This window comes from Thermobia domestica, chromosome 13 (genome assembly GCF_964235325.1).
Source record: "Thermobia domestica chromosome 13, izTheDome1.hap1.1, whole genome shotgun sequence".
NCBI classification, from domain to species: Eukaryota; Metazoa; Arthropoda; class Insecta; order Zygentoma; family Lepismatidae; genus Thermobia; species Thermobia domestica.
In genome coordinates, this window is record NC_137466.1 from 111966780 (window position 1) to 111993605 (window position 26826).

General features: G+C 36.3%; 1 protein-coding gene across 4 annotated transcripts in view; it reads right to left on the reverse strand.

The window, feature by feature from the left end:
- LOC145668432 (uncharacterized) overlaps positions 1 to 26611 on the reverse strand; it is a 71097-nt gene extending 44486 nt beyond the window's left edge. For all 4 annotated transcript variants that reach the window (XM_081736275.1, XM_081736272.1, XM_081736273.1 and 1 more), the window contains exons 1-2: positions 26249 to 26611; positions 7976 to 8038 (exon numbers count right to left, since the gene is read on the reverse strand). In XM_081736275.1, coding sequence (XP_081592401.1) covers positions 7976 to 8038; positions 26249 to 26329 — 144 coding nt within the window. In that variant the 5' untranslated portion in view covers positions 26330 to 26611. The remainder of the gene's footprint in view (positions 1 to 7975; positions 8039 to 26248) is intronic.
- Between the last annotated feature and the right edge of the window lie 215 nt (positions 26612 to 26826).

The window sequence follows — 26826 nt, forward strand, 5'->3', positions numbered from 1 at the left end:
TGATGTTTTAATTTTTCAAACACAACATACACGTTCTCAAGTTATGTTCAAAATAATATCCACTAGCCCCAGGTTAACCCTCCAATCTAGCATGTAAAGATTCCTGTATATGCTGTAGCATTTTAGTCGAAACGGTAGAAAAGACTGTAGTAATATGTCCTTCCATATCGTCAGTAGTTGTTGCTAAGTCACGGTATTTTTTATCATTTCTCACAGAAAAAAAATCTAATGGGGTTAAATCGGAAGAACGGGTGTCCAATTGACAAATCTCCTTCTTCCATCTAACGATGAGAAAACATTTCACTAAGACAGACGTGGTGAGTTGGGCTGCTGTTGGGTAGCTGTCATGCTGGAATCACATGTTCCTTTCGTCTCCAGGAAATGTCTTCTGACATTAACGGAAGGTTATTCGTTAGTAAGTCTACATGCTTTCAAGAATCTAGTACGCCTTCAATGAAAAGGGGCATACGTCATATTGGCCCACTATTCCACACCATATATTTACACTCTATAGACGCTATCGTTTCACTTGAAGCCGTCAATATGAATTGTCGACAAGTCAATAATGCATATTTCGAAAGTTCAGCTGTCTATGATTAATAAACATTGCTTCCTTAGAAAAACAAGATGCAAGACAAATCAGGTGCATTCTGGCCTAATGTCCATTTACAAAATTGAAGACGAATAAGATAATCGTTTCCGTGTAGCTCTTGGTTGAGTTACACATAATACAGGTAAGGGTTGAGAATACGAACGACACTTGCCTGACTCCGCCAGAACCCTTGCGATGTTAGTATTGGGATTTACCGTGACATCACCTGAAACACTAACCGCACATGACATGCCAGTCACTGGTTTGTTTCTTGTACGACGACATTTCATATTACATTTCCAGTTTTCAGTACTTGGTTAAAGAGGTCCACGAATAAGTGTAGGCTTGGTTTACGTCTGTCGGAATATCTTTCGGTGCACACTGTACACAACAGCACAGCATTCTTCTATACACCAAGAGCACGTCAGCATTTTCATCACTCGAAACTAACACCTCGAGAAAATCCAACACGTTCTACTGCCCTAAACTTACACATCAACTAATGTCGAGTGTGTGGCCATACATTATAAAAAATACACCCAATCCCAAACTACTGTAGCGACAACATCGTTTGGCTCATGGTGCCTGTCCCATACCTGCAATTTTGGATGGAAGATTAACACTATCGTCTCTGGTTTATTTCAGCGATATCTCCTGATATATTGGACGCGTGCAATAAACACCAATAATATTCTCACCACTTGTACATTCCTTTACATGACATTCCAAGGCATCGTTCCATTGCTTTAAAAAATCGACTTTTTTTTTTAATAGTCTACAAATATCAGAACTTCTATACACTGACATTTGTGGAAACAGTGCATCCACTGTAGCTTGCATTTCCGACCTATCAGCGGTGCAAGTTTTAGGTTAATCATCCTGTAAATTGTATTATGCGGATGAAGAAATAAAATAACACATCTAGTGAAATTTTATATAAAGTAAACATTACAATTTCGCACACAAAATAAACATCTAAGACTTTGCAGATACCTTTCAGAATTGATTATTTTGTTCTATTACCATTATATTTATTTATAATAAGGAAGAGTGTAAACACTATTGTATCATTTTCATGTAGCTCTCAGTGTAAGTTTGTAACTTTACGAAAAGAAAACCAACAGTTGGATGATAACCAACAGTTTTCAATATCGATACTTCCGACACCTCACTCAACCATCTATCGTTGGGATCAAATACAAGTTTAAGTTATACAGGGTGTTTCAAAACAACACCGACAACATTTAGGAGGTGATTCCTGACACCAAGATAAGACAAAAAGTATAGACCAACCTCGGTGCACAAATGCTTCCTTTCGGAGTTATAGACTGTCGAAAACATGAAAAAATGAAGTTTAAATTTCCATAGCTCCAAAACTACGGGACCTACCGTAGTCGGGTCGAGACTTCACTTAGGAACTAGTATGTGCCCTATCCGAAAATCCATGTTCCAGAATCCTAATGTATTCACACAATAATTTTTATAAAGGGAGTTTTGCTACAGGCATATAATTTGAAGTACTCACCAACTACCTCTATAAAAATTGTTGCGGAAGTATCTTGTTGGTCTATACTTTTTGTCTTATTTTGGTGTCAGGAATCACCTCCCAAATGTTGTCGGTGTTGTTTTGAAACACACTGTATTTTATAAAAAATTCTTCACGTGCTTAGTTGAAGCAACACAGTGGATATTATTCAAATTATATGGCCAATTATATTAATACATGGTCAATCCCCACTTTAAATATGATCAAACATTTTACTCAACAACCTCAAATTATATTTATGTATAAACGATTAAGAACTCAATTCTTAACAAACATCATCTTTATTTTCTTCTGTTGTAGGTATTCAAAAAACATTAGCTTCTTTCATAAATGTCCTTCAAACGTGGTTAAATTCATTAACTATAGGGCATATATTAAAGCAATGTCGACCCAGTGACTTTTATTCAAATCAAAAGTATTTTCTGCATATAAATTATAAATATCCTCATTATATATATTCGATTATTCACAAGTTTTGTCATGATTAATGTTTGTATTATTTGAAATAAATGCATTTTCTAGTTGCGATCATGTCAAAATTACGTCATGTACCTATGTAACACGTTAGGAGCAGGAATACTACACATTTGAATAGATTTTGCCAATAACCTTATTTATCGGTGCAATTAATTTACCAAATTTTAGTAAATCAATTAGCTTTCCTTCCTTTAAAAGAATTATTTTTGATAGTGTTTCAGTTATTTTTATGTACAACGGATAAACTGGCGTGTCAAATGAACCGAAATATAGGATTATTTTCTTATTTACTTGTTTAAGTGGGCTTGTTCTGTTTATAGATATGTCACCCCATCAGGCGTGCGAAGAGAGAGGAAATATTGTGTAGGATTACGAACTGTTCGGAAGAAGATAAAACCGAGCAGACGTAAGTTTTATAATGTACGACAAAAATTGGTATTTTCTGATTATATTTAACTACGTTAGAATAAACTGCGTCAGTGATTTCATAAGATTTCTAATGGTTTTGACTGTTAATTTTAACAAGCAGTGATTTACTTTACCAATAAAATTTATGAAATATAGTGGCTATGGTTTCATATTAAATACAGATTTCAACTTGTTCTAAAGTCATCAAACCAAACTAATGGTAAAATTAAACTGAGTCCTTTGAAGGGTAAGGGGAAAAAACAAGGAATGTCCATCTATGTGCTTTTTCGGATCTGTTGGTGACTCTTGGTACTATTTGACTGTATATGCCATGCATGCGTAGATAAGAAATGTCCATGTAAAAAGACGCAAAAGATTTAACTAACCCTATTCTTCTTACGAGGTTTTCAATATTAAAACGCCGTTTTCTCGAAAATGCAGTTTTGTGACACTCCTTGTTTTTTCCCCCTTACCCTTCATTTATACCTGTGATTAATAGTTATTCCATAATTTGCACAGGATTACGAAATTTGAACATTGAGAGAGGATTTGCAGAGTTTTCTTGATAAGTATTCAATTATCAAAGTGTGCGCGTAAACCAAATTCATAGCCTTCTATTCTTCCATAGCTAAGCCCTACCTGCCTAATTCGTTATAATTTCCGCTACAATTATTAATGATGTATTTAAGCAGAAGTTTACTATTGGATTTTACAATGAAATATAGATTTTCAATCGCGTAACTTAATCTAAAATAAGATTATGAAACAATAAGGTCTCTGAAACTTCTAAATTTACCGTAGAACATATTATACAGAAAAGTGTATTTACAAGCCGATTTTTCATATCGTTATATTTTAAAGCAAAGTTTACATTTCAAATTATCTGAAGTGGCACTGAAATAACATCAGTCAGTCACGTCTTACAGTAGTACGGATTGCAACTCTCATTTAATAATTCTACCTCATAAAATTCATAACAAAAGAACATTTTTCTTTCGTTACTTTCAATTTTTGATTAGCTATATAATGTAGATTTGCAGATAAAATGCCCTATGATTAATATTTACATGTGTAAATTGTATTTACTGAAGCAATGAGAATAAATAATCTATTTCTTTATAATAATGAAAAGAGAGTAGATAATTTATTAAATACATGAATTACGATTTAATTCAGTGTATGATTTTCATCGAAATATCTAAATGATGTATTTTTTTTCTATAGTGAAAAGTACATCAACACTTTCGATTAACACAGGTTTCATATCTTATGCATTCCGATTTTCTATACAATAGGATTATAAATGAATTTTTTGCATCTTAGAGAAAACTGAAATGAAGAACAAATGATCTGTTCTCTAGTTCTCTACGTGAATTATTTCATTCTTAAGTATTGCACATGTTGACTACTTTGATTTATTTCAAATTTTGAGAATTGCTGCATCATAATCTTCTGAGACTTGTTATAAAATAGCAAAAACCAGATTGATTTATTTCAATGAAATTTTGAATTTTGGGCCCACGAGGCTATGAGCAGACCATGATTAACTATTTTTAATACATATTGACGTCTAGTTCCGCGAATGCCTTTGGAATTTTTCTTCCTTCTTCAGTACATATTTGAATGGTTCAGAAGCAGAGTGAACCCAAATGATTCGTATCTTCATTCATTTCTTTTATTGATACGAAAATTGAATTAAGTCGTTGTATTTCTGGACGTGTATTAGTTAACTAATTTGGACCAAATTAGATATTTTGCATTTTGTAGTCTTTTGAAAATGTCTATTTATTTTAATAATGTGTATAGCTCTGTAAAGTGATTTCACTTGTGTAGTTCCAGTGGCGTATTTAGGGGGGGCTTCCAGGCTTAAGTTGCCCCCCCCCCTCCGAATTATTACTTACTATAGCAAAGTATATGAAATATCTTGCAGAATCTTCACATTTTCAGGCAAAGCCCCCCCTCTGAAAGTTAGCAAAGCTCCCCCGAAACAAAATCGTAAATACGCCACTGTGTAGTTCTGTATCTTTTTGTCTCTCTGAAGTGGTTCTTATAATATTCTCAATTATGCAAGATAAATACAATGTATTTCTATGAGGTATCTTCCACGGATAAGTCGGTGGATTCGTCGCCTTCGTAATTAGGGGTTCCACGTTCGAGTCCAGATGAAAGACAATTTCCCTCGGGTGCAAATCTAGTGGTGTTTCGGATTCCACTTTAAGTATAATCTATGGGTCCTATTTTTCATAATCTCGTTGTTGCATAAAGATATTAAGGTCAAACAAACTTATTTCTATCCATATGTAATCTAAATGAATATAGTAAATCTATTTAAACCAATAAAACCTGATTTATAGAATGAACAGAATAAGTCATAACAAAATATGAGAAGCTGCAATGGCTCAATGGTAGAGAGCTCACCTCTGATGCGTGGGTTTCCTGACAGGATTTAAAAAAAACAGTTTTTAAAAAAAAAAAAAAAAAAAAAGTCCAACACACCTGGGCCCATATGGGTATTTTCGGGTTTAATTGGTATTTTTTTTTTCAAGAAATTTCAATGTCTTTGGGGTAAAAGTGTTAAAATGAGATTGTCATCGTCACAACTTGTAACAATTTTTTATTCACTGCTGTTTTGAAAAAACTGGCCGCCATTTTGAAATTTTACGTTGGACTGCCGTTAAAACATGTATATACGGCTAATTTAGAGTGTCTCGTGCTTCTATCCTGAAAATTTCAACTTAAAAGACCGAAAATTGCGCGTTGTAGCGTGGGTACCCGCTACTTTGAAAAAAATGGCTGCCATTTTGAAATTTTACTTTAGTATGACACCAAAATCTATACACGAAATTTGGTGTGTCTCGTGCTTGTACCCTGAAAATTTAAAGTTACAAGACCGAAAGTTGTACGCTGTAGTATATGTGGTACAGGCAAACGAACGAACAAATGTAGATCGAATCATCCTAGGAGCCTCAGTGACGTTCGCTAAATATGAACACCAAATACATTAATATAAAAGAAAGATATAATTCATGTTTTATAAAATAAATGTTTCAAAATGTCTTATACGGCATAAATACTTTCCAGCGTAAAATAAACGGTTTCATTGTTGAAGTTCACTTCCGATACTTTGTGCGTTCAATTACGGGAATTTCCCAAGCACTTGTTGCAAGACGGTTCTTTCAAGAAAACTAACTTAAAACAATTAAGAAAGATATAATTTATATTTTATAAAGTAGATGTTTCAAAATGTCTTAATGAAATTACATATCTTCTAGCGTAAAATAAATAGTTTTATTGTTGAAGTATTCAGTTCCGATGCTTTGTGCGTTCAATTGAGGGAATTTCCCATGCACTTCTTTCGCGACTTTTTTTTTTCCCTCGAAAATGCAGCTTCCTTTACTGTACAACGGAACTTCTACTAGTACGGAAGTTTGATTTCAGCACTTAAGTAAGCGTTACGTAGTTTTCGGAGCTCTGAGCATTAAGCTTCTGAAATTTGAGAAGAATTTTTACGCTATTGCTGCTGTTGATTCTACAGAATGCTTACTTGAAGAGTAGCAACAAATAACTGAACTAATCTGTTGTTGTTGGAAAGCCAAACTTTACTAAGGAATACTTGTGTTATCATCAAAGGTAATAACAAATAATACTAATAGTTTTACTAATGCACTACATATTTACTGGTAGTACCGGCACCTATGGCCTTAAACCCGTCAAACGTATGAGGAATAACGTCCCTCGGCGTTGCCGAGTAGGCGAGCACACTATTCAGGAAAATAATTTCTAAAATATAAAATTCATTTCTTTTTCTTCAAATAGGCTATAAGCATAATCCATACATTAATTTGTTATATAATTATCTCAAGCTAAGTTATTATTATTATTATTATTATTATTATTATTATTATTATTATTATTATTATTATTATTATTCAGTGCATTCAGAACTTCAGTTCTTATGTTGAGTGTTGTTGTATAGCTTAACGTGAAAGCATCTAATTCGCCCAATGAAAGTCGAAAATCTGATAAAAATCACTTTCATCAATGTGACCACCTTAGTTGTACCAATAATATATTAACAAAAACCTCAAAAACCCAGGTGGGTGTTTTCAGGTGGGTCCAACCCGAAAAAACCCGATGATTTTTTTTGGGCCGGGCCCACTTGGGCAAACCCTAGTTTCCTCTGCGTTCTCACGTTTCCTCCCATCATTTCGTTCATTATTGTCATTACAGTCTCCCTTTGCCTCGAAGCATTATCGCTGGACGTTAAAACTTAATAAATAAATAAGTAAGTAAGTATAAATAATTTTTACAAGTTCTTTTTCCTAGAACGCTAGAATGCGCCAAGCTTTTATCTTATTACAGGGTGGAAAACAGTGTACATTCTTTTAAACCTTTATACATATATATTAAACAAGGCTTCCCGTATTTCCGTTAATTCATAAAAAAATAACTACTTTCCCAACCTTTTCCGAAAATCCACCCGGTTGATTGTTGAAGAACTTCTTTAAAAGTACTTGACTGGTTGGTTGGATGTAGTTTTGCGTCCCTTTCAGCACTGAGGCGATATGAGATGTGGACTTACAGCTTTACGCGGGATACAAACCACATTAGCTCCCGCCCGGAATCGAATCCGGGTTTCTCGCGCCGAATATCAAAAGTACTACAAAATGGTGTAATTTAGTAAGCATTTACCTGGTTCAAAATTAGCTTACATGACCCTAAAAGAAAACACTCGAAACCTGCTTTTTGTTTGTAGAATGATACAATCTATCCCAACACAAAGTAACATCATATAATATATCAAACTTCTCTAATAATTTTTGGAAGGTATGAATGCCCTACAATATTAACCATACATAACTACTTTCAGATAATAAATCTATTCTAAATAAGTAAATTCATTTCTCTAAATGTGATGGTACAACTAACGGTTTACGACTGTTTATACTTACATCTAAATCTACTTCAAGTTTATTTATGTCATCTGTAGCATTGTTCAGTCGTTCGAGTTCGATCTGAAACAAATAAAATAAAATAAATATGATTACAAATAAATTTAACCCTGTAAGTTATAATACATTACAATTTTAAATCAGTTTTGCAGGACTTTCAACTAGAAGTAAGCTATTTCTTCTTTATCTATATATATAAAAGAGAACGTACAAATCCTTTGTCCGCTCATCACGCTAATACGGCTGAACAAATTTCTTTTATTTTTGGGGGGTTATTAGGATTTGGACCCTAGATGGTTTTTATCATATCACTTTAATTTTCAATTACCAGTGTCTTGAGATAATTGACCATTCAGGTGTCCATTACGTACAAATCCTTTGTTAGTTCATCATAGGTATAAAAATAAACGTATTTATATGCAACCCGCATGACCGTGTCACTCGGCGGGTTAACATACATGACAGGCGTTATAATGGTTTTTATCATATCACTTGAAAGCGAAAAAGTAAAAATTATCTAAGTAACAAAGTTTATTGCGTTCGGGGGTGACCGCAGCGAAGCGGGGCGGGTTAACATAAATGACAGGCGATATAATATTAACATTTACTGCAATCTTCTATGGTTTTTATCATATCACTTGAAAGCGAAAAAGTAAAAATTATCTAAGTAACAAAGTTTATTGCGTTCCGGGGTGACCGCAGCGAAGCGGGGTGAACGCTGCTAGTGTTCTATAAAATTAATCTAAAACGTTTCATTACTTAAATGGAAATAACATTAAAAAAAAAAAAAAAAACTCATAAAATAGTTCTAGAAAAAGCCAAATATCAAACTCAGAAATTAGTACACTTAGAATTAAGCCCGTATTTATATATTGTGCGCCCCTGTGCTCTAAATAATTTACCTTCCCCTCCCAGCACAAACTTATGGCTCAAACAAGGAAATAAGTCGTGATTTTGCAAACATACCAACTCTTGCTGAGTAACAGTTTAGGTATTACAAGTTACAAAATTTAAAACGTAATTTTAAATGGCTTATTCTCTCAATGATGATTATGATGTGTTCTGCCCGAAAGTAGGTGTTTGACCCGAAGGTCCCTGAGCAAGGTTAACCATGGTAGTTAGCCATTGCCTTCCATGGGATGATGATGTATTAAGGACGGAACCTACAGCTTAACTTGGGATCCGAACCGCTTGTGTCACCACTAGGAATCGAACCCGAGACCCCTTGATTACAAGGCAACGATCTTAACCACTCATCCATTGGGGACACATTCTCTCAATACTGGCATGTAATTTATTCATGTAGGTTCTAATTTACTGTCTGGAGAAAATGCATTCTATTAATTCTTAATCAACCGCTATGTCTTTTTTATATTTCATAATTTCACTTGAATTGTGATTGAATTTCTTAAATATTTACTCTTATCATTGTAATTAGTAAAATATGGAATTTATATAAAAAAAACTAGGCAGTATTTTTGACATTATTTTGTACTTATCATATAATTAAAGACTATAGTGAATTTAGTAAAAAGCATTTTATTGACTTTATATGTAAAAAATTATATTTGTTTACACAATGATTGTGGATTCTTTCATATGTGTTTAAGCTACTCGAACGAATAAGAGAAACTCTTTCCAAAGTACTTGCAAAGAAACTGTTTTTCTCCTGTCTGCATTATTTCATCGGGTGTTAGGTTACTTGCACGCGCAGAAGAGAAAAGCATTTATCAGCTTACATAATGAGCGGTTTTTGCCTAGTTTAGTAGTTTTAATCCAATTCAACTTCAAGGTCATACTCCACTCCCCAGGGAGGGTAAGACTTTAAAAATAATCGAAAACGACAGATATTAGTGTTGAATTCATAGTTTTCGAGGTCTCTGACAAGTAAAGGTCACGTTTGGGTGAATTGAGTTGCTGCCGAAGATATATGTGATAGAATAGTACTACGTGTGCTCAATATGTCAGGGAAGTTTTAGGTGCAACGCTTAAAGGGTTTAGGAGATACACCCACTAGAACATCACGTGAAAGTGCATTTCTGTACGTGATCTTATGATCACTGATGACATTCCAGCTGCCAATGTCCTCAATGCTGATCAAAGTCGCTTCAAGAAGGAATTGCATTTGTACTGGACGTTGAGGGAAGAAGGATTAGTGAAGATCAGAACAACAGTAGGATATGTGAGTGCAACATCTCATTCCTATATGATAATGCCGGTTATGCCCATGGACGGAGAAATTCTGCGTCCCATGTATGTTCTGGTGGTTGAACCCAACGGTAGGTTCCCTGCAGTAAAACCAGCCAATCCGGCTTATATTATCTTAATCTCATTTGCTGGTAAAACAGCGAACATGAACAAGTAGGATCTTAAGACTTTCTATTCGGACGTCATGTGGAAAAGCATTCCAGGTGATAGGAACAAAGTTCTCCTGTTACTTGATTCATGGCCTGCAAACAAAGACGACAGTCCTTCGTCACATTGTGTGTCAGAAGGCTTTGTATTAATCACACGGCTGATACCTGGTAGATGTAGTGGCATGATTCAGCTTCGGGATGTTCACTTCTTCCGTCCATCCAAAACCTTTGCTCCTTTCATCACTGCTACAGAAATAACAGGAAGTGACGTGAATATTTAGCATCATGACAGGTTCATACAACTTCAGTCGTTCACAATTTACCAGTTTAGTGCTCCTTGCTTTCGCAACATAGTTCGATTTGCTTTCTATAAGGCTGGATACTTGAATGAAGAACCTGAAAGTTAGATCGTTCCTTACGATTACTGCTTTCACGGATTTGTGAACGGCAAATGTTTCAAGTGCGACTTGACTGCGTTTGTCAGGTGTGCTCACTGTGAGCAGAATATTTTTGCGATGCATGCACTCTTTTCTGAACTCCATATTGATTGGAGTAATTGCTAACTTTTCTCTGCAATAACAAAACACTTCGGATTTGCAAAACAAACAACTTTCTCTTGTGTTTCATCACTTGAATATGATGGAAACACGAACATAAACTAGTTTAGAGGAAATGATAGGTATAACACTTCTCTCTTATGTTTTGGACTATGTATAACAACTATAACATATGTCTCCATGTGACGTTCTAGTGGCTGTATCTCCTAAACCCTTTCAGCGCTGCATCTAAAACTTCCCTGATATATTTAGCACACTTAGTACTATTCTATCACACATGTCTCGGAAAGCAACTCAATTCACCCAAACGTGACCTTTACTTGTGAGTTTAATGGTATAAGTTTTCATGATGTTCAAATTTATCCTCACCCCTTGGGGCGGGGGTGGGAGAGGATGACTTTATAAAAATAATCAAATAAGCTAGCTAATATGTAACTACTGTAATTAGAACGAATTTAACACAATAACATATTTTCTCGCGCTTGCGCGGGACTCTGCGAGTTGCTAGTTTTAAATATTACTTTATTGTGAATCTTTAAAAAATCCAAAATTTTGCCGCCCTGTGCTCGAGCACAGAATAGCACTTACCTAAATACGGGCCTGCTGAGAATTACAAAAAGAAAAAGAATTTACCTGTAAGAAAAGAAGCACTTACAACTTCTAATTAATTATACTCTACAGCTTGATCCCCATTACTGAATCAATTTACTGTTGTCTTATACATATGCAAAACTAAAATTATCTTAAATTTTATTCTCAATTTTCTTCAATATTTAGCGTTACGCACTGCTTGACAATATAGCCCAATGTATCTCTCTCTTTATTTTCAAGTAAATAAGTTTCTTTCCCTTACTTATCTTTGATCTATTTGCTCTTTAAAGTCCCTTTGGGAAATTTAGCAAAAATTATAATATCTATAATATTTATCTTTTTCATTATAATATTTATAAATCAATGCAAAACATAACCATTGTAAGTTCCATGCAGATCACGACTTTAGAACATTGCGGAAACGAACGAACAACAAATATCAGTGTAAATACATCATGCTTAACCTGTTCATTACATGGAAGCAAACATATATCGACCAATAACTTTTATTACACGACTCCATATCTGTGTATTGTTACAACTATACCATTACGGAACACCAGGGAGCCATTGTTGCCATCAGTAGAAGCGTACTCTGTTATCATAAAAAAATTAAAAAAAAAAAAAAACAACAACTGTAATATGGATTGAGAAGGTCAGGTACAGTCAAATACGGTAGATGCAGTTTGCAGTGCCACACTGTAGTTCAAAGTGAATGATCTACTGGAAGATGGTAAGAAGGATCTATCTAAGTGATGATGATGCTCAGTTTGAGGCAGGTCAGAGTATCACTGAGGCTAAATGTGTAATGGGTGTATCAAGAAGTGTCACTTCCCGACTTCAGAAAAAGCCATTGATAAAAACGAAAATCGTACGTGTGCACGGTGGAAAACGTAGAAGGTGTACAACAGTTCGAGAGGATCAGTACAAGTTCAGTTGGTAAAAAGCAATATATTTGTCACTCCAGCACAATTACGCGATTTCACGTATCCATGTGTCCCCCAAAATCATTCCATGATGACTGAATACTGTTGGGTTCTCTGCTTGGAAACCAGTGAAGTCCGTGTTCCATTATATCTCGCCCACAGTCGTGTCAGATCACAGTGATGCAGGAAACATTCTAACTGAGATCAAGGCAAATGGTCTAATGTGATGTTCTTACGAGAATCACGGTTCCGTCCAAAGAGTGATTCTGAACATTACATGGTACAGAGAGAACGGGGAGCACGATATCATGCACAGCGCATCCGTGAACGTAACATGTATGGAGGTCCTGGAGTTATGGTATGGGCGGGAATAATGAAAGATGAAGCCATTGTACATCTTCGACGCACGGCTCGTTAGTGAAGAACAATATTCCACAAAGATTCTGAAAGGATATGTTCGTTTTTTTTTGTTTTTTTTTCGTGGTGTAGTGGATTCCTGCTTTGTCTATATGGATAACTGCGCGCCCACGGAACTATCCACGTTACACAGACACTGGAGAGTGAGAACATCAACTACACGACTTCGCCAGCACAATTCCCAGATATTAACCCCACTGAACTGAGCACTCATCATTCTGATGGGATGATGGAAAGAAGAATAGAACAACACGGCTCGCCTAACCATTCCAAGCTCTTCTAACCATTCTCATCGATAGCATGATACATAGATGTGCAAGGCATAGTCCATATCAATTCAGGCAGGGGGGGGGGGGTTACCTTGGTAGTCTCAGATGTTACTGAATTTAACAGATGTTAAATTTCAAGACAAACTAAAAAACTTTTTTTTTTTCCCTCCAAGAAATTCTTGCCCGAGATACAGGCAGCCAAAGATAGCAACTTGGACGCCATTTGTCACTAGCGACTTTCGGTAAAATGTTCTATCTCTGGAACCGTTTAAGATATTTTGTGCTTTTTGTTTTATTTTAAAGATCAACTTATTGATGCAAATTACATCCTTCGTTTTGAAATATGTGTCCAAGTTCTCGTGTTATAGCCTTCTAAAAAAATGAATAAATAAATTTTTAAAATGACGATCCCACAATACTATATTCCCTGAAAACTTCTACTTTTGAGTTTAACAGTTCGTGTTTTTTTTTCAAACACCAATCCTAAGAATCCTGAGAATTGTATCTCTAGGGATATTACATATCCTGAAAAGGAGAACATACCACTTTGGTTCTGGAATTTGTCATAATGGTTTTGTAAAAAATTCATTCTTGCCCCAATGTGATTACTGTGATGGAATAAAAACGATAAATTAAACGAAGCTGGAACTGGTGAAATGATTTTACTCTTCTGGGTGTTCTTTACACAGAACCTACCAAATCATGAGTCTTCTGAAACAATGTAGAGCCAACCGAATTATTCTGGAATTTAGCAGAATCTTCTAGAACAACCTGGAACCATCTAGATAATTCCAGAATGTCACAGAATCTTCCAGAACATTCTGGATGTGTGTTTGGCTTAGCATATACTGAAAGGAGGACACATGAATTCACAGTTCAGTTGTCAACAGGCAAACAAAGAGAGCAGCGGCGTGCCGTCAAGGGGACTAGGGGACTAGGCTAGTCCCCTGGCATTTTAATTAAAGTATTTTGTGATAAATATATACCAAAGAAAACGAAAACATTGTTTGTATTTATCTATTTTCGTAAAATAACACTATTTCAATTGTTCTGACACAACTATAGTCAGCGCCAGTGTGCTGGGTGCGACAGCGAAGTGGAGATCGGAAACGCTCGGGTTTTAATCGGCTTTTCTCGGGGAAGGGAACAGGGTCCAGCCAGCTAGTCCTCATATTATGTTGTCTAAGCTCTAAGCACGGGCGTTCTGTCGTAAGCGAATTTAATGCTCGTTTGCTTTTTACAGTTAATAGTTTTAACGCTATTAAATTTACAGTATTCATCTTGACACTTTAAGAAATCTAGTGAAGTGTGAACTTTTTAGATTATCAATATATTTTGCAAATGACTCGAAGAATAAAGTATGGAAAGGGACTCGTATGAGAAATCGAGTCCCTTGCAGCAAAGCGATGGCGCAAGCAGTGATATTACTTCAATTGGTATAGGGGACAGTAGGGGTGGGAATCGGCCGTTTCAGTCTTGTATTCTGGACCATTGGATTCGTTAATTTTCAAGAAATGCAACAAATAATAACCAGTAGTAGAACAACTCCAAGCATTTCCATTTAGACAAAAATGAAAGATTATATACATAATATCAAAACGGATTATTTTGCTTCTTCGAAATAGTTAACTGCATGTAAGACAAGAAACAAACTGTATTGCTGGCCTTGTATTCTGTTCCACATAGAAAAGGCCGTGTGGAAAAATGATGGCTTTTGTGACATGGACAATTTTCACAAACCCAAGTTGCGCCAAGAAAAATGTTATTCACACCTGTCCACAATAACTAAATTGAAAACTTTCGGGAAACCAGAATTGATTTTCAATTGAGCAAGCAATGCAGAAGTTGATTCGAATCGAGAACTAATGAACCGATTGATTTATTCCTCTTGTTTTATGGCTAAACAAGAGCTATCATTTAGAAGTCATAACAAACAGGAAGATTCTGTCAATTAGGGAAAGTGAAGTAATTCAGTTACTTTCTAAGTACGACACTAAATGGACTTGCAGGGGCGCCTGAAGAAAATTTTCTAGGGAGGGGCCCATCTCCATGGTTGCTATGTTGCGTCTGGTATTTCTGGTATTTAATATACGTGGTTTACTATATTACGTATACATTTTCGTGAGCCAGAGGAAGGTCCGGGCCCCACCCTGCCCTCTCGTTCGGGAGCCCATGTTGACTTGTCATCTTCACAGCATGGGAGTGTTTAAAGGAACATCAAACAGAATTCAGAATTATATTATCAAATGTGTTGGTGAGTAATTCTGGATAAAATTAAGTCAGAAATAAACAATACACTTCTTACAGCAATAATGTTGGACAAAACTACGGACATTGCAAAGATCTCTCAACATCCAATTGGTACGTGAAAGACGGCAATTTATGAAAGATTTATTTGTTTTGCAGATGTACTAGTCATTGCACTGCGACTGCTTTAAGTGAGCATGCTTTCCAAATTCTCTCTCATTTTAATTGTAAGCAAAAGCTTGTAGCACTAGGCTATGGATGGAGCTGCCACATTTTCTGGACATTTGAACGGTTTATACAATCTTTTGTGAAAAGGTGTTTGAGTGCACTCACCATACACTGCTATCATCACAGACTCAATCTCGTTGTTCCACAGTCTGTTAATCACATCAAGGAATGTAAAATATTTTTTAGAATAAATGGCATTCCAAATTTCTTTTCATATTCATCGAAACGCTGTAACGCGCTTGCTGAATCAGAAGTAACTAAGCGATTTCCAACGGTTGCCACTATAAGATGGAATTACAATTCCAAAATTGTGAATGCAGTAAATGAAAATCAAATAGTACTCTTACGGTATTCTGAGAACATTGTAGAAGATTCAGATAATTGCGACACCGAAGCTTTCATGACTACAAAAAAGAAAAAATGTGTGAGTTATCATTGAAGGATTTCGATTTTGCATTTCTACTAAAAGTTTTCAGTCATTTTTTTTCTTTTCGCGCACGGATATACTATTCAACATTCTTTAAAGTAAAATCTTGGATGTGAAATGTTGCATCCAAAAAGTACAAAAGATGGTATCTCAACTTAGAAATGGCAAGAAACGATTTTGAAGACTTATAGAAAAGTAGAATTGGATGACTATGGGAACCTTCTAATAAAAGACGTAAAGTAGATGACTCAACAGATTCAGAAATTAAATACGTGCGTCTCTTCAATGACATTATTGATACTGTGATTTCAAGATCTCAGTGAGTTACAATTTCTTGAGCTGTTAGATTTAAAGAATTTTCAGTGCTTGGAATCTCGATTTCCTGATTGCTTGTTTTTGACCCTTAAATCAATTTACGGGAGTTTATATATATATATATATATATATATATATATATATATATATATATATAATTTTAACAATTTGCGGAGTGAATTAATATAGGTTTACAGACTCTTAGATTTTTTAAATAAAACTGTGACTGAAATTATCCATTTCTTGAAAGAAAGAGGCTTGGTTGAAGAAGCGTTTACAGAAACATGAATTGTGTTATTTGGTGCCAACAATACTACTCAGGACCTCCACTCTACAGCACATATTCTCTTCGAACCTAGTCCCCTGTGAGAAAAGTCACGGCACGCCACTGAAAGAGAGAAGTTCAGCAAAGAGCATGGAGCTGATCCTCCTACGGTAGGGAAATCGTGTTAGACATGGAGTTGGTGAATGTGGATGGCGTTGGATAGGTTCGGGTCCCCTCAGCACAGTGGTGATAGAAATCGAGTCCCGGCCATGACGCCCCAGAAATAGAGTCCCGAAGCTTTAGGCAGGGTCTCTTCTATATGCCTATTATACATGGAGTTGTTAGACGCGAGTGGTGGCATTGGGAAGGTCAGAGTACTCTAAACACAGTGATGATGTCAGAAATCGGGCCCTGGTCCCGAGGACCCAGAAATGAAGTCTTAAGTTTAGTGCCCGAGTTCTCTTTATTCGCCTATTTAACATTGAATTCTTAGACGCGGGTGGTGACATTCGAAAGGTCCCAGTCCCTATTGGTTATGTCAGAAATGAGACCCAAGACCTGAGACCCGAAGTTTCGGGTTCGGATCCCTTCTATTTATCTATTAAACATGGAGTTTTTGGATGAATGTAGTGGCGTTGAAAAGGTCCGGGTCGTCTGAGCATGCGGTAATGTCAAAAATCGGACCATGATCTCGAAGCCCCATAAATGGGGTCCTGAAATTGAATGGGTGAGTTGAAAAAGGTACTAATTCCAAAAATATCACAAATTAAACTGAGATAGCCATTTTCTTCTTTGGACGCATGTACATCCATTGAACAGAAAAAGAAACATATTTCACTATTGCAAATGAACTCGCCAAAAATATGTAGATGCGATTGAGTTGAAGAAGGAACAGATTCCAGGAATATGTCCCTTCTTCAACTCATGGCCTCGCTAGTGCCGGAGGCAACCACCACAGCGCTAGTGCTTTGTCATACTGATACGTTATGACTTAGCAGGTGAGCTGTTGTTTAAGGTCATGTTGGTTATGTTTAAAGTGGAAAGTGAAGATCATTGCGAAAAGTAGTATCGTGAAGTTTATTAGTGTTTCTTTGCTTTAACCTAGTAACAATGTCAAAAACAGACAGTGACAGTGGTGAATCAAGCCGTAAAAAGGGTGATGGAAAAGTTAGCAAGGCGTCGAGGTGAAGAGTTTGTAACTTCAGCAGGCGTTCTTGTTCCAGCGAAAACAACCGGCCCAAACTGTAAGTGTAGGAAAAAATGCATGGATAGTTTCTCTATTGAAGAAAAGGAGAACATTAGTAAAACCCTATATAGTGGCAGACCTAAGAACGAGCAAGACACATTAATAATGAACCTAATTGAGAGGCATGAGGTTGCAAGACACAGGCCATTAAATGAAAACTCAACGCAACACGAGTCTTTTTTCAAGTACTTTGCCATGAAAGGTACAAGCAAAGTTGAAGTATGCGTAATGCTTACATAAGACTTCATACAGTGTCACACAAAGTTGTCATTAGGTTGACAAAGATGTTGACTTCTGGGAAATTCCCCAGACATGAGAGGTAAACACGAACACCGTTCTAATGCTATTCCAGCCTCACATTTAGTTAAAATACATGAACATATTGATTCATTTCGTGCATTTAAAAACATTGAGTTGAAAAAGGAATATACCGTATTCCTGAACATCTTTACACAATTATATAGTATATAAAAATATTTATGTCCAGGTACCATGTGCAATGGGTTTGCTACACTGAACGGTACAAATTGACAATAGTAAATGTTTTGGTAGAACAATTAGTTTTCTCACAAAACAGTTTTTCTTAGTTTTCCCAAAGTTTATGTTTTTGGAATGTGTACCTTTTTGAACTCACCCATTCACTCGGGTCCAATCTATTTCCCTTTTAAGCATGGAGTTGCTGGATTTTTGTGATGACGTTGTACAGGTCCGTGTCTCCTGAACACAGCGGTGATGTGAGAAATCGCGCCCTGGCCCCGAGGACCAAGAAATGGAGTGCTAGAGTTTAGAAATCGGGTTCCCTATATTCGTCTATTAAACAAAGTTCTTGAACGCGGGTAGTGGCATATGAAAGGTCACAGTCTGCTTACCACATCGCTGATGTCAGAGATGGTTCCTGAAGTTTTGGGCTCGTGTCCCTTCTATTTTCCTATTAAACATGGAGTTCCCGTACGAGGGTGGTGCGTGGAAAGGTTCGGGTCGTCTGAGCATAGCGGTAATATCAAAAATCGAGCCCTCGCCTCGAAACTCTAAGTGGTATCCAGTTTATTTATTTATTTATTTATTTTTTAAATTAATTCGCCTATTAAACAGTTGATGGACGCAGATGATGGCGTCGGAAAGATTCTGGTTCTCTGAGCACAGCGGTGATGTCAGAAATCAGGCCCAGGCCCCGAAGCCTCAGAAATGGGGTCCCGAAATTTTGGGCTCGCGTTCCTTCTATTTGCCTATTAAACATGGAGTTGTAGGAGGTAGGTGGTGGCGTTAGACAGGTCTTGATCCCTTCAACACAACGGTGATATAAGAAATCGGGGTATGGGCTCCCGAATTTTTGAGTTTCGTCGCAAATCTTTGCTAGGACTTAATCTCAATAAGATAGAACCATATATATAGCTGAATTGACTGTTTTATCTCGCATCATCAGGTATTGAGATTGAGCCACAGCAAAGGTTTACAACACAACCCAAAACTTCAGGGTCCGGACCTGATTTCTGACATCGCCGCAGTGTTCAAAGGACCAAGACCTTTCGAACGCCACCACCTGCGTCCAAAAACTCCTTGTTTAATAGAGAATAGGATGGACCTCAGCCCAAAATTTCGGGACTCCATTCCCAGGCCTTCGAGGCCAATGCCCGATTTCTGACGCTACTGCTATGCTCAAACGACCCTGGCCTTTCCAATGCCACCATCCCCGTACAACAACTCTATTTAATAGGCAAATAGAAGGGATCCGAGTATAAAATTTGAACCTGATTTCTGCGGGATCGAGGCCAGGGCCCGATTTCTGACATTACCGCTGTGTTCAGGGGTTCTGGACCTATCTAAAGCCATCATCCACGTCTTAATAGCTCCATATTTAATAGCAAATAGAAGGGACCCGTACCCAAAACTTTGGGACCCTATTTCTGGGGCCTCACGGAAAAGGTCCGATTTCTGACATCACCGCTGTGCTCACGATACCTAGATCTTTTCAAAGCCATCACTTGCGTCCACAAACCCCATATCTAACATTGGAAGACAAAATTTTATGAACTGCGACCTAAGTGGGTAGTTCTATACCCACCTAAAGATGTTTCTTTACGTGAATATTGCGCCAATTTTGAACTTTGAGTGGAAACTTTGAAGAACTCACTTCAATATGTGACATACAACACCTTAGTAGGATCTGTGATGTACAACGAGAGACCTGTTTGTTTCAGAAATGTGGTGTCTACTTTGGAAACGAAGGACTCGCCTTACAGACACAGTATGGAAAACATCAGAAGACTCTTCTGAGGTTACATAGGTAGCATGAGAGGAAATAAACTCATTAAGAAACTTTTGCCATTGATAACGTCTTTGAAGAACTTGGGAAATGGGACAGTTAAAGCAGTAATATACCAACATATAAAGATGATTGTATGTGTGTATGATTGTGACTGGTGGTTTGCAGAGGTTATAGATAACAGTTGTGAGTTAAATGAAAGTGTCGTGAACTTTATGCTACCACATGGACCAGCCGCTGGATATAGATTTCCACCTAGAAAATAGCAACACCATCAAGAGTGCACACTTCATATTCGCGATATTTTGCTCCTTGCTTTGTTAGGGGTTTAGTGTGCCTTTCAGCATCGAGGCTATATAAAACATGGACATACAACTTAATATGGGATACGAACCACGTGAGTTCCCGCCGGGAATCCAACACGATCTCGAGCGCCCAAAACGTGTACGCTAACCATATAGTCATGACAGAATTCTCTCGATGTTTTAAATATTGTGGGTAACCCAGTTCCTATTGGTTCAACTGCAAGGCATCATTCAACATCAAAGAAAGATACTAATGTAGCTGAACACATTTTTAGTTCATTAAATTACTAATTTCAGTTCTAAGCAGAGTAAACAGGAGTGGTATGCTTTGGAACCTGTAATATGTTTTGGAACATGCGCATGTAAGTTGGAAGCTTTCATACGCTTTGAAAGGTGAATCTTTCCTTATCTTTATGCAGAATTAAAATACCATATGCAACATAAGATTAGATATTGATTTTATGATACCAAATGTGTGGAATGTGGTAAAGGAAACTGAGTTACTGTATGACAAAATTTTCTGTAAAGCCTTTACCATACGCATTTCATTCATTTTTGATTCGCTCATTCCGTTCTTGGATTCAGTGATTTGGTTCTTGTGATGAGAATGTGTTTCCTTCGTTTGGTTCGCTCTGGTGTGTTGAATCATGAGTAGCGTCTGTTTATACATGGTTCCATACTACTGTCATGTATTCATGTGCAGTGTTGTCACGCGGTCTAATTCAGTTTTCAGAAGTATTCAGACGTGTATTTCTTGATATGCTTTTCAGTATAATTGTGTAAATAATATTGAACGTCAATAAAGATTGCTGTGTTTGTGAACAACGATGTAACTGGAGACCACAGTTCGTTGTCAAAGTTTGATAGTGAGTTACGTGTGCTACAATAGAAAATGTTCTTTCTATTTGAAACAAGTGTCTGTTCAAAGTGGGACATTTGGAAGTGGGTCAACTTAAGGTATCTTATATGATTGCTTCTGGTACACCATATATAGAAGTATAATCATGAATGTTCATGTATAGGCAAATTAAGTTCGAGCACTATTTCTGCAAGTAAAGTATATTTTTCACTTTTTAAGATTTGAGGCAAGCTATGCTGTATATTTTTCTTATATATATTGAATTTTGATATATACCTACTGTTGATCGGGGGTCAGAGGAGCTTGCCCTCTTTAAATGTACACTTTAGCATGAGGTTTCTATTTTACATTCAGTTATCTTCAATATGTATTTTTGAACTGCAGTTTTTGCGCATTACTTCACTTTCTTCAATCCACCATGTTGATCTAGTGGCTTGCGCTTGCGCATTTGGTTCACGTGGTCTCAATAGGAGAGCACCAAAACTAAATTTCAAGATCGTTTCACTTTCGTTAATTTTCGATCTTGTTTAGCTTTAATTTAACATACGTGAAATATTAAATTAAGAAAAACAAAATGTTTCTCTCAGAAGGATTGCGATCTAATCGTTAGTTCTTGGTATAGTTTTTTTTTCTGTTTTTTGTTTTGTTATTTTTAACATTGCATACTTGAAGTTTTTGTTAATTTAGTACTATACTAAGTAAGGAAATTTGCAAGGTTCTAAATTAAAAAGAATTACAGCAGAAATCACAATGATTTCTAAAGATTTGATTCCTGAGGAACTGGTCCTTCGTAGTGAATCGATTTAATTACTGAAACATCTATAGTAAAGACTTGAAAAATTTTAAATTGTTTATAAATCCTGTTCGACTCAAAAGTGGAAGTTCTTCTTTCAAGGGCATGCCGTACTGTATGGTACTGATCAATTGTCATAAAAATACAACTTTTGGAATTGGCATTTTTGAGGAAGACTAACCATATAATAATAATAATAATAATAATAATAATAATAATAATAATAATAATAATAATAATAATAATACAAATAAATAAATAAATTCAGAAGGCTCAAGCATGAGAACTTAGACACATATTTCCAAATTAAGATAAGATTTGAATCAGTAAATTATCTTTAATACAAAACAAAAACCAGCAAAATATCTTGAACCGTCCCAGAAATAAACATCGTACAATATTTTGCCGAAGTTTGCATGTGACAAATGATCCCAAGTGCTATCTTCGGCGGCCTGTGCCTCGGAGCAAGAATTTTTTTTTTTCTTTTCTGGACGAAACAAATAAAGAAAAAAAGGAAGAGACGGTTTCTAATTTTTCCTAAATTTTAACATGTGTTACATTTAATAAAACCTGAGACTTTCAAGGTAAGATTTTTCTGGCATTATTTGTTTTCGGTGAGTTCCAAAAATAAAGAACATACGAAACTTACAATGGTCACGTCTTGCATTAACTTATAAATATTAATAAAAGAGAGAATTGCTTTCTTTTTCCTTTTAATTTCCGAAAGAAGGAAGGAAGAGCAAATAGATCAAAGATAAGGAAGAATATTCACATAAATTTATAGTGAAACACATACCGACCTACATTTTCCTTAATTAGTAGAAGTTTGTTTGGAAGTGAAAATATGCACCTTGTACTTGAGAGCGAAAGTGACGGATCACTTCGCTCATCCACTGAGTGCCTATATAGAAAGCCTAAGTTCCATTGCCTGGTTTCAGGAGGTTATCTAAATTAACCTTACCATATTTCACGTACAGTACCCACTGAAAATAAAAGATACGAAAGCCCTACTAATAGGCATGTTGGATAAGTTAGAGCATTCATTTTTGATACAAGGGGTACCCTGGTTCGACGCCATTTGTGTTTGCAGTGTATACATTAAATTTACATCATTATCGACTAATTATACCAGAATTATTCATTTGCATGAGTAATTCGTCTAATTTAATCTATAGTCTATTACCCTGCGGCATTAAAATAAATATTGTATTTCAGTTCATTTTTGTCAACACCTAATGACCATAACCAAACCTAGCAAAAACGTAAAGTTGCTGAAAAGTACATTTCATAAGACTTTTTTTTTTTAATTTACTTATGAAGTTATTTATCAGTGTGTTTACATTTTTACTATACATATTTATACTGGTACCGTAAGACGGGGTTACTTTGCACAAGATTTAAGCCATTTTAAAGAAAATCACATGTAACTTACAAACGTAATGATTTAGAACACTGTATTTTAAACATATAATAGCTAGATATATAAGGAAAACATCAGTGCAAGTTCATTAGTAAACATTCAGTATAACCATAGTTATTGAAATATAAACTTTGGTGCAAAGTAACCCCACATCTGGGGTTACTTTGCACTACAAAAAAAGTATGTTCAACATACGAACATAACGTTTCGGTACAATGTTTTACCTTCAGCATTTATACATTTCACTTTCTGCACAAAACTGCATGCAGTCTACAAATATTGATATTAGAATGATGGTATCGGTATTAGTACTTAGCTTGAATTATCGACATTTTTAAAGAAAATTATGTATCTTCTGGTACCGGCACAGAACCGCATTCTAATAGTTTAGCATATGTTCCACAAAATGCCAGGAACAGAAAAAAAATCCCCGTGAACTGATTTGCCTTGGTTATTCCTTATGTCCAAGGATATCATCCCAACCGTAATTAGTGGGCGATTTACGGGATTTGGAACTTTCAGGCTGAAACCCACCCAAATTGCATGATTTTTTTCTTAATCTAATGTTAGTCATTCCTATGCGTATAAGCTGCAATCCCCCCCCCAAAAAAAAGTCTGGTGATTTCTAAAAAAAAAGTTTTTGTGTGTGAAGCTTCTCTCAAACTACTTTTCTGAAACCGCCACTCTATAATTTAGGCAAGGTTCTAGATTACTGGTCCCCCTTCCCATAGAGCAGTAACAAAGACAGAAAACAACGTGCCCTGCGGGGCTCTAACCCGCGTTCACTCGCTAACGCTCGCCCCGCAATACTGTGTAAATTAAATGTATATACTTTAGTACAGAAAGAAAACAACCTAGCTACTAACCTACATGGCGGACCAGTAATCTAGAACCTTTCCTATAATTTATTTTCCAAGAAATTCATTCCGGCATCTTCCTAAATAGAATACCCCTACAACAATGAACCCTCCCGGTAATTAGAACTGATGTTAACCGCCAATATTATAGCCCAAATACAGTTAAATGTTCTATCTTACGATGGCAGTTGAAACTTCCTCTTTTCTGTTCATGGTTTTGCCGACAAAGGACAGTGAAACTCTTTTCATATTTTGTATAAAGCAACCCCGTCTTACGGTATATTTACATTGGTGGCGAATGCGATGCTACCATGAAGACTATAAATATGCTGCTCCTTCTCACCGAACGTCAACTGGCTTAAAAACTCATTATATTACCCACTTGTACTAAGAAAGTTTGAAAGGAACTGCCGGATTTTGTTGGACATTGAAAGTGTGAAGCGGATTGAACGGTAAAACGCAGTAGAAGAGGATTAGGGAGTCGAAAGGGCACGCGTACGCAGAATTCGTAATCAATCACCAGTTGGATACATACATGACTTCTTTCAAATGCCTAGTGTGTGTACAGCGTTCATCCCATACTCATTAGTCTTTCTTTGTCGAATAATAGATAGCTACTACCTGTAAATTTCCCAGATCCTGGTCTTTATATTCTTTATCTGCACTACTAACTTCGGCACAAAGTAAATGTTACTAAAAATGTGTTACTAACAAGTTCGTAAAAACGTAAATTTTGGGGTACGTGGTTCTCAGGCCAGTTTCATTTATTTGTATTAACAGGTTTCACGCCCCCAAACATCACTGAGTTACAGATGGATAGAGATTACTTAAAAAATGTTTACCTTAAACAACTTTTCCGGTGTAAATTTTGTCCTGGAAACATTGTAGTAAATAGTATACACAAACTAAAACTTGTTTTGGCCTTTATGATGCGAGTAGGCCCAGCATGTTAAGACTTACGTTTGGTTGGGTACAGGGCCGGATTAAAGGTGGCATGGGGGGGCTGTAGCCCCGGGCCTCCACTCTGATCAAAATATCAACTATCTAAAAAATCATACAGATACAATCATCGTCATAAAATAAAATAATATCCAAAAATATGAAACATACTCCCTTAACTTTCCTACAGAAATGTATTAGGCGAAGTCAGCACGGGTCACATATTTTTTCTAGACCCGGGTCTCCAGATGGATTAATCCACACTTGGTTGGGAAAGTTGAGTTTAGGTTCCATATTCCTGGACCTACTCTGCAGCATTTAACCCCCTATTGGGACCGCGGTGGCTCAGTGGTAGAGCGTTCACCTCTGGTGCTAGGAGTCCCGGGTTCGATCCCAGCCCCCGCCAAGTGAACTTTGTGGTGGACAAACACCATGTGCGTGGGTTTTCTAGGGGTTCTCCCGTTTCCTCCCACTTTCTTCATTCCACCATTTCATTCATTACTCATCATCACCATCTCCTTCAGCCTAACCGGCATAACCGTGGGACATACAACTCAAAGATTTCATTTTTTTACCCCCTATTTTAAATCAATACTCCAATTCTTCACGTAATTAAAATTCATGTGCATGCGGGTTAGACTTTGCTGTATACTCCAAGATTACTGCTTGTCTGAAGTCTATTATAATCACAGACCAATATCCTATAAGCCGTTTCGAATTATAGGCATGGTCCGCGAATCCTTAACATGGCAGTAGGACCTGTATATATATTCTAGTAAGTACCGGTTGTGCAACTTCCAAGACCTATAACCATAACAAAATTATTCTTTTATGAAAACACTACCACTCTAGGGGTTGTCACGTGGAACAAAACCAGCGTATTAACAACAAATATTTATATATTTCCCCTCCCTCCTTTTAAAACATATACACAGATTGACTGGTAGGTATTTCTTATATTCCACTATTGATGTGATGTGAAAGAAATTTACCTGAACTCGAGGATCTACAGCTTCATCACATCTCTCTATGTCACTAATATCTGGCGTTTTATCTGAAGTTATTGAAGACATCTTAACAGCTCTATCACGAAATCGTCTGCAGCTACACCGCCATCTTGGATAGTGATGATCATGGGTAATGTAGAATAGCAAGAGTACCACTAAAAAAAGATGTTCAGAAAATCAATTTCTTATTAATTGGTTGAAAATCAATAAATATAATACTATATATACACACACTACAAATTAAATTGTGCCCATAATGTCGATTGTTAAAAGCTTCTTGTTCAATATTCACGAAAGAATTACGACTTCCGACAGCAGACGAATTTCTCACAGTTTCCCTCTCCGTGATGACAGTTGACTGTCTGTACCAGGCACGGAGGCCAGTGTTGCCAAACCTACTGATTTTGCAGGAGATCTTCTGCTTTTTCTACGTTCTACTGATCTACTGCGAAAGAAAATGAAAAGTTAACAATCTCCTGCTTTTTCCTTACTTCGAGAAGTTGAAAAAAAATATATTATTAATAATATTGAATTTTCAATGTTTCCTCACATAAAAAGACGAA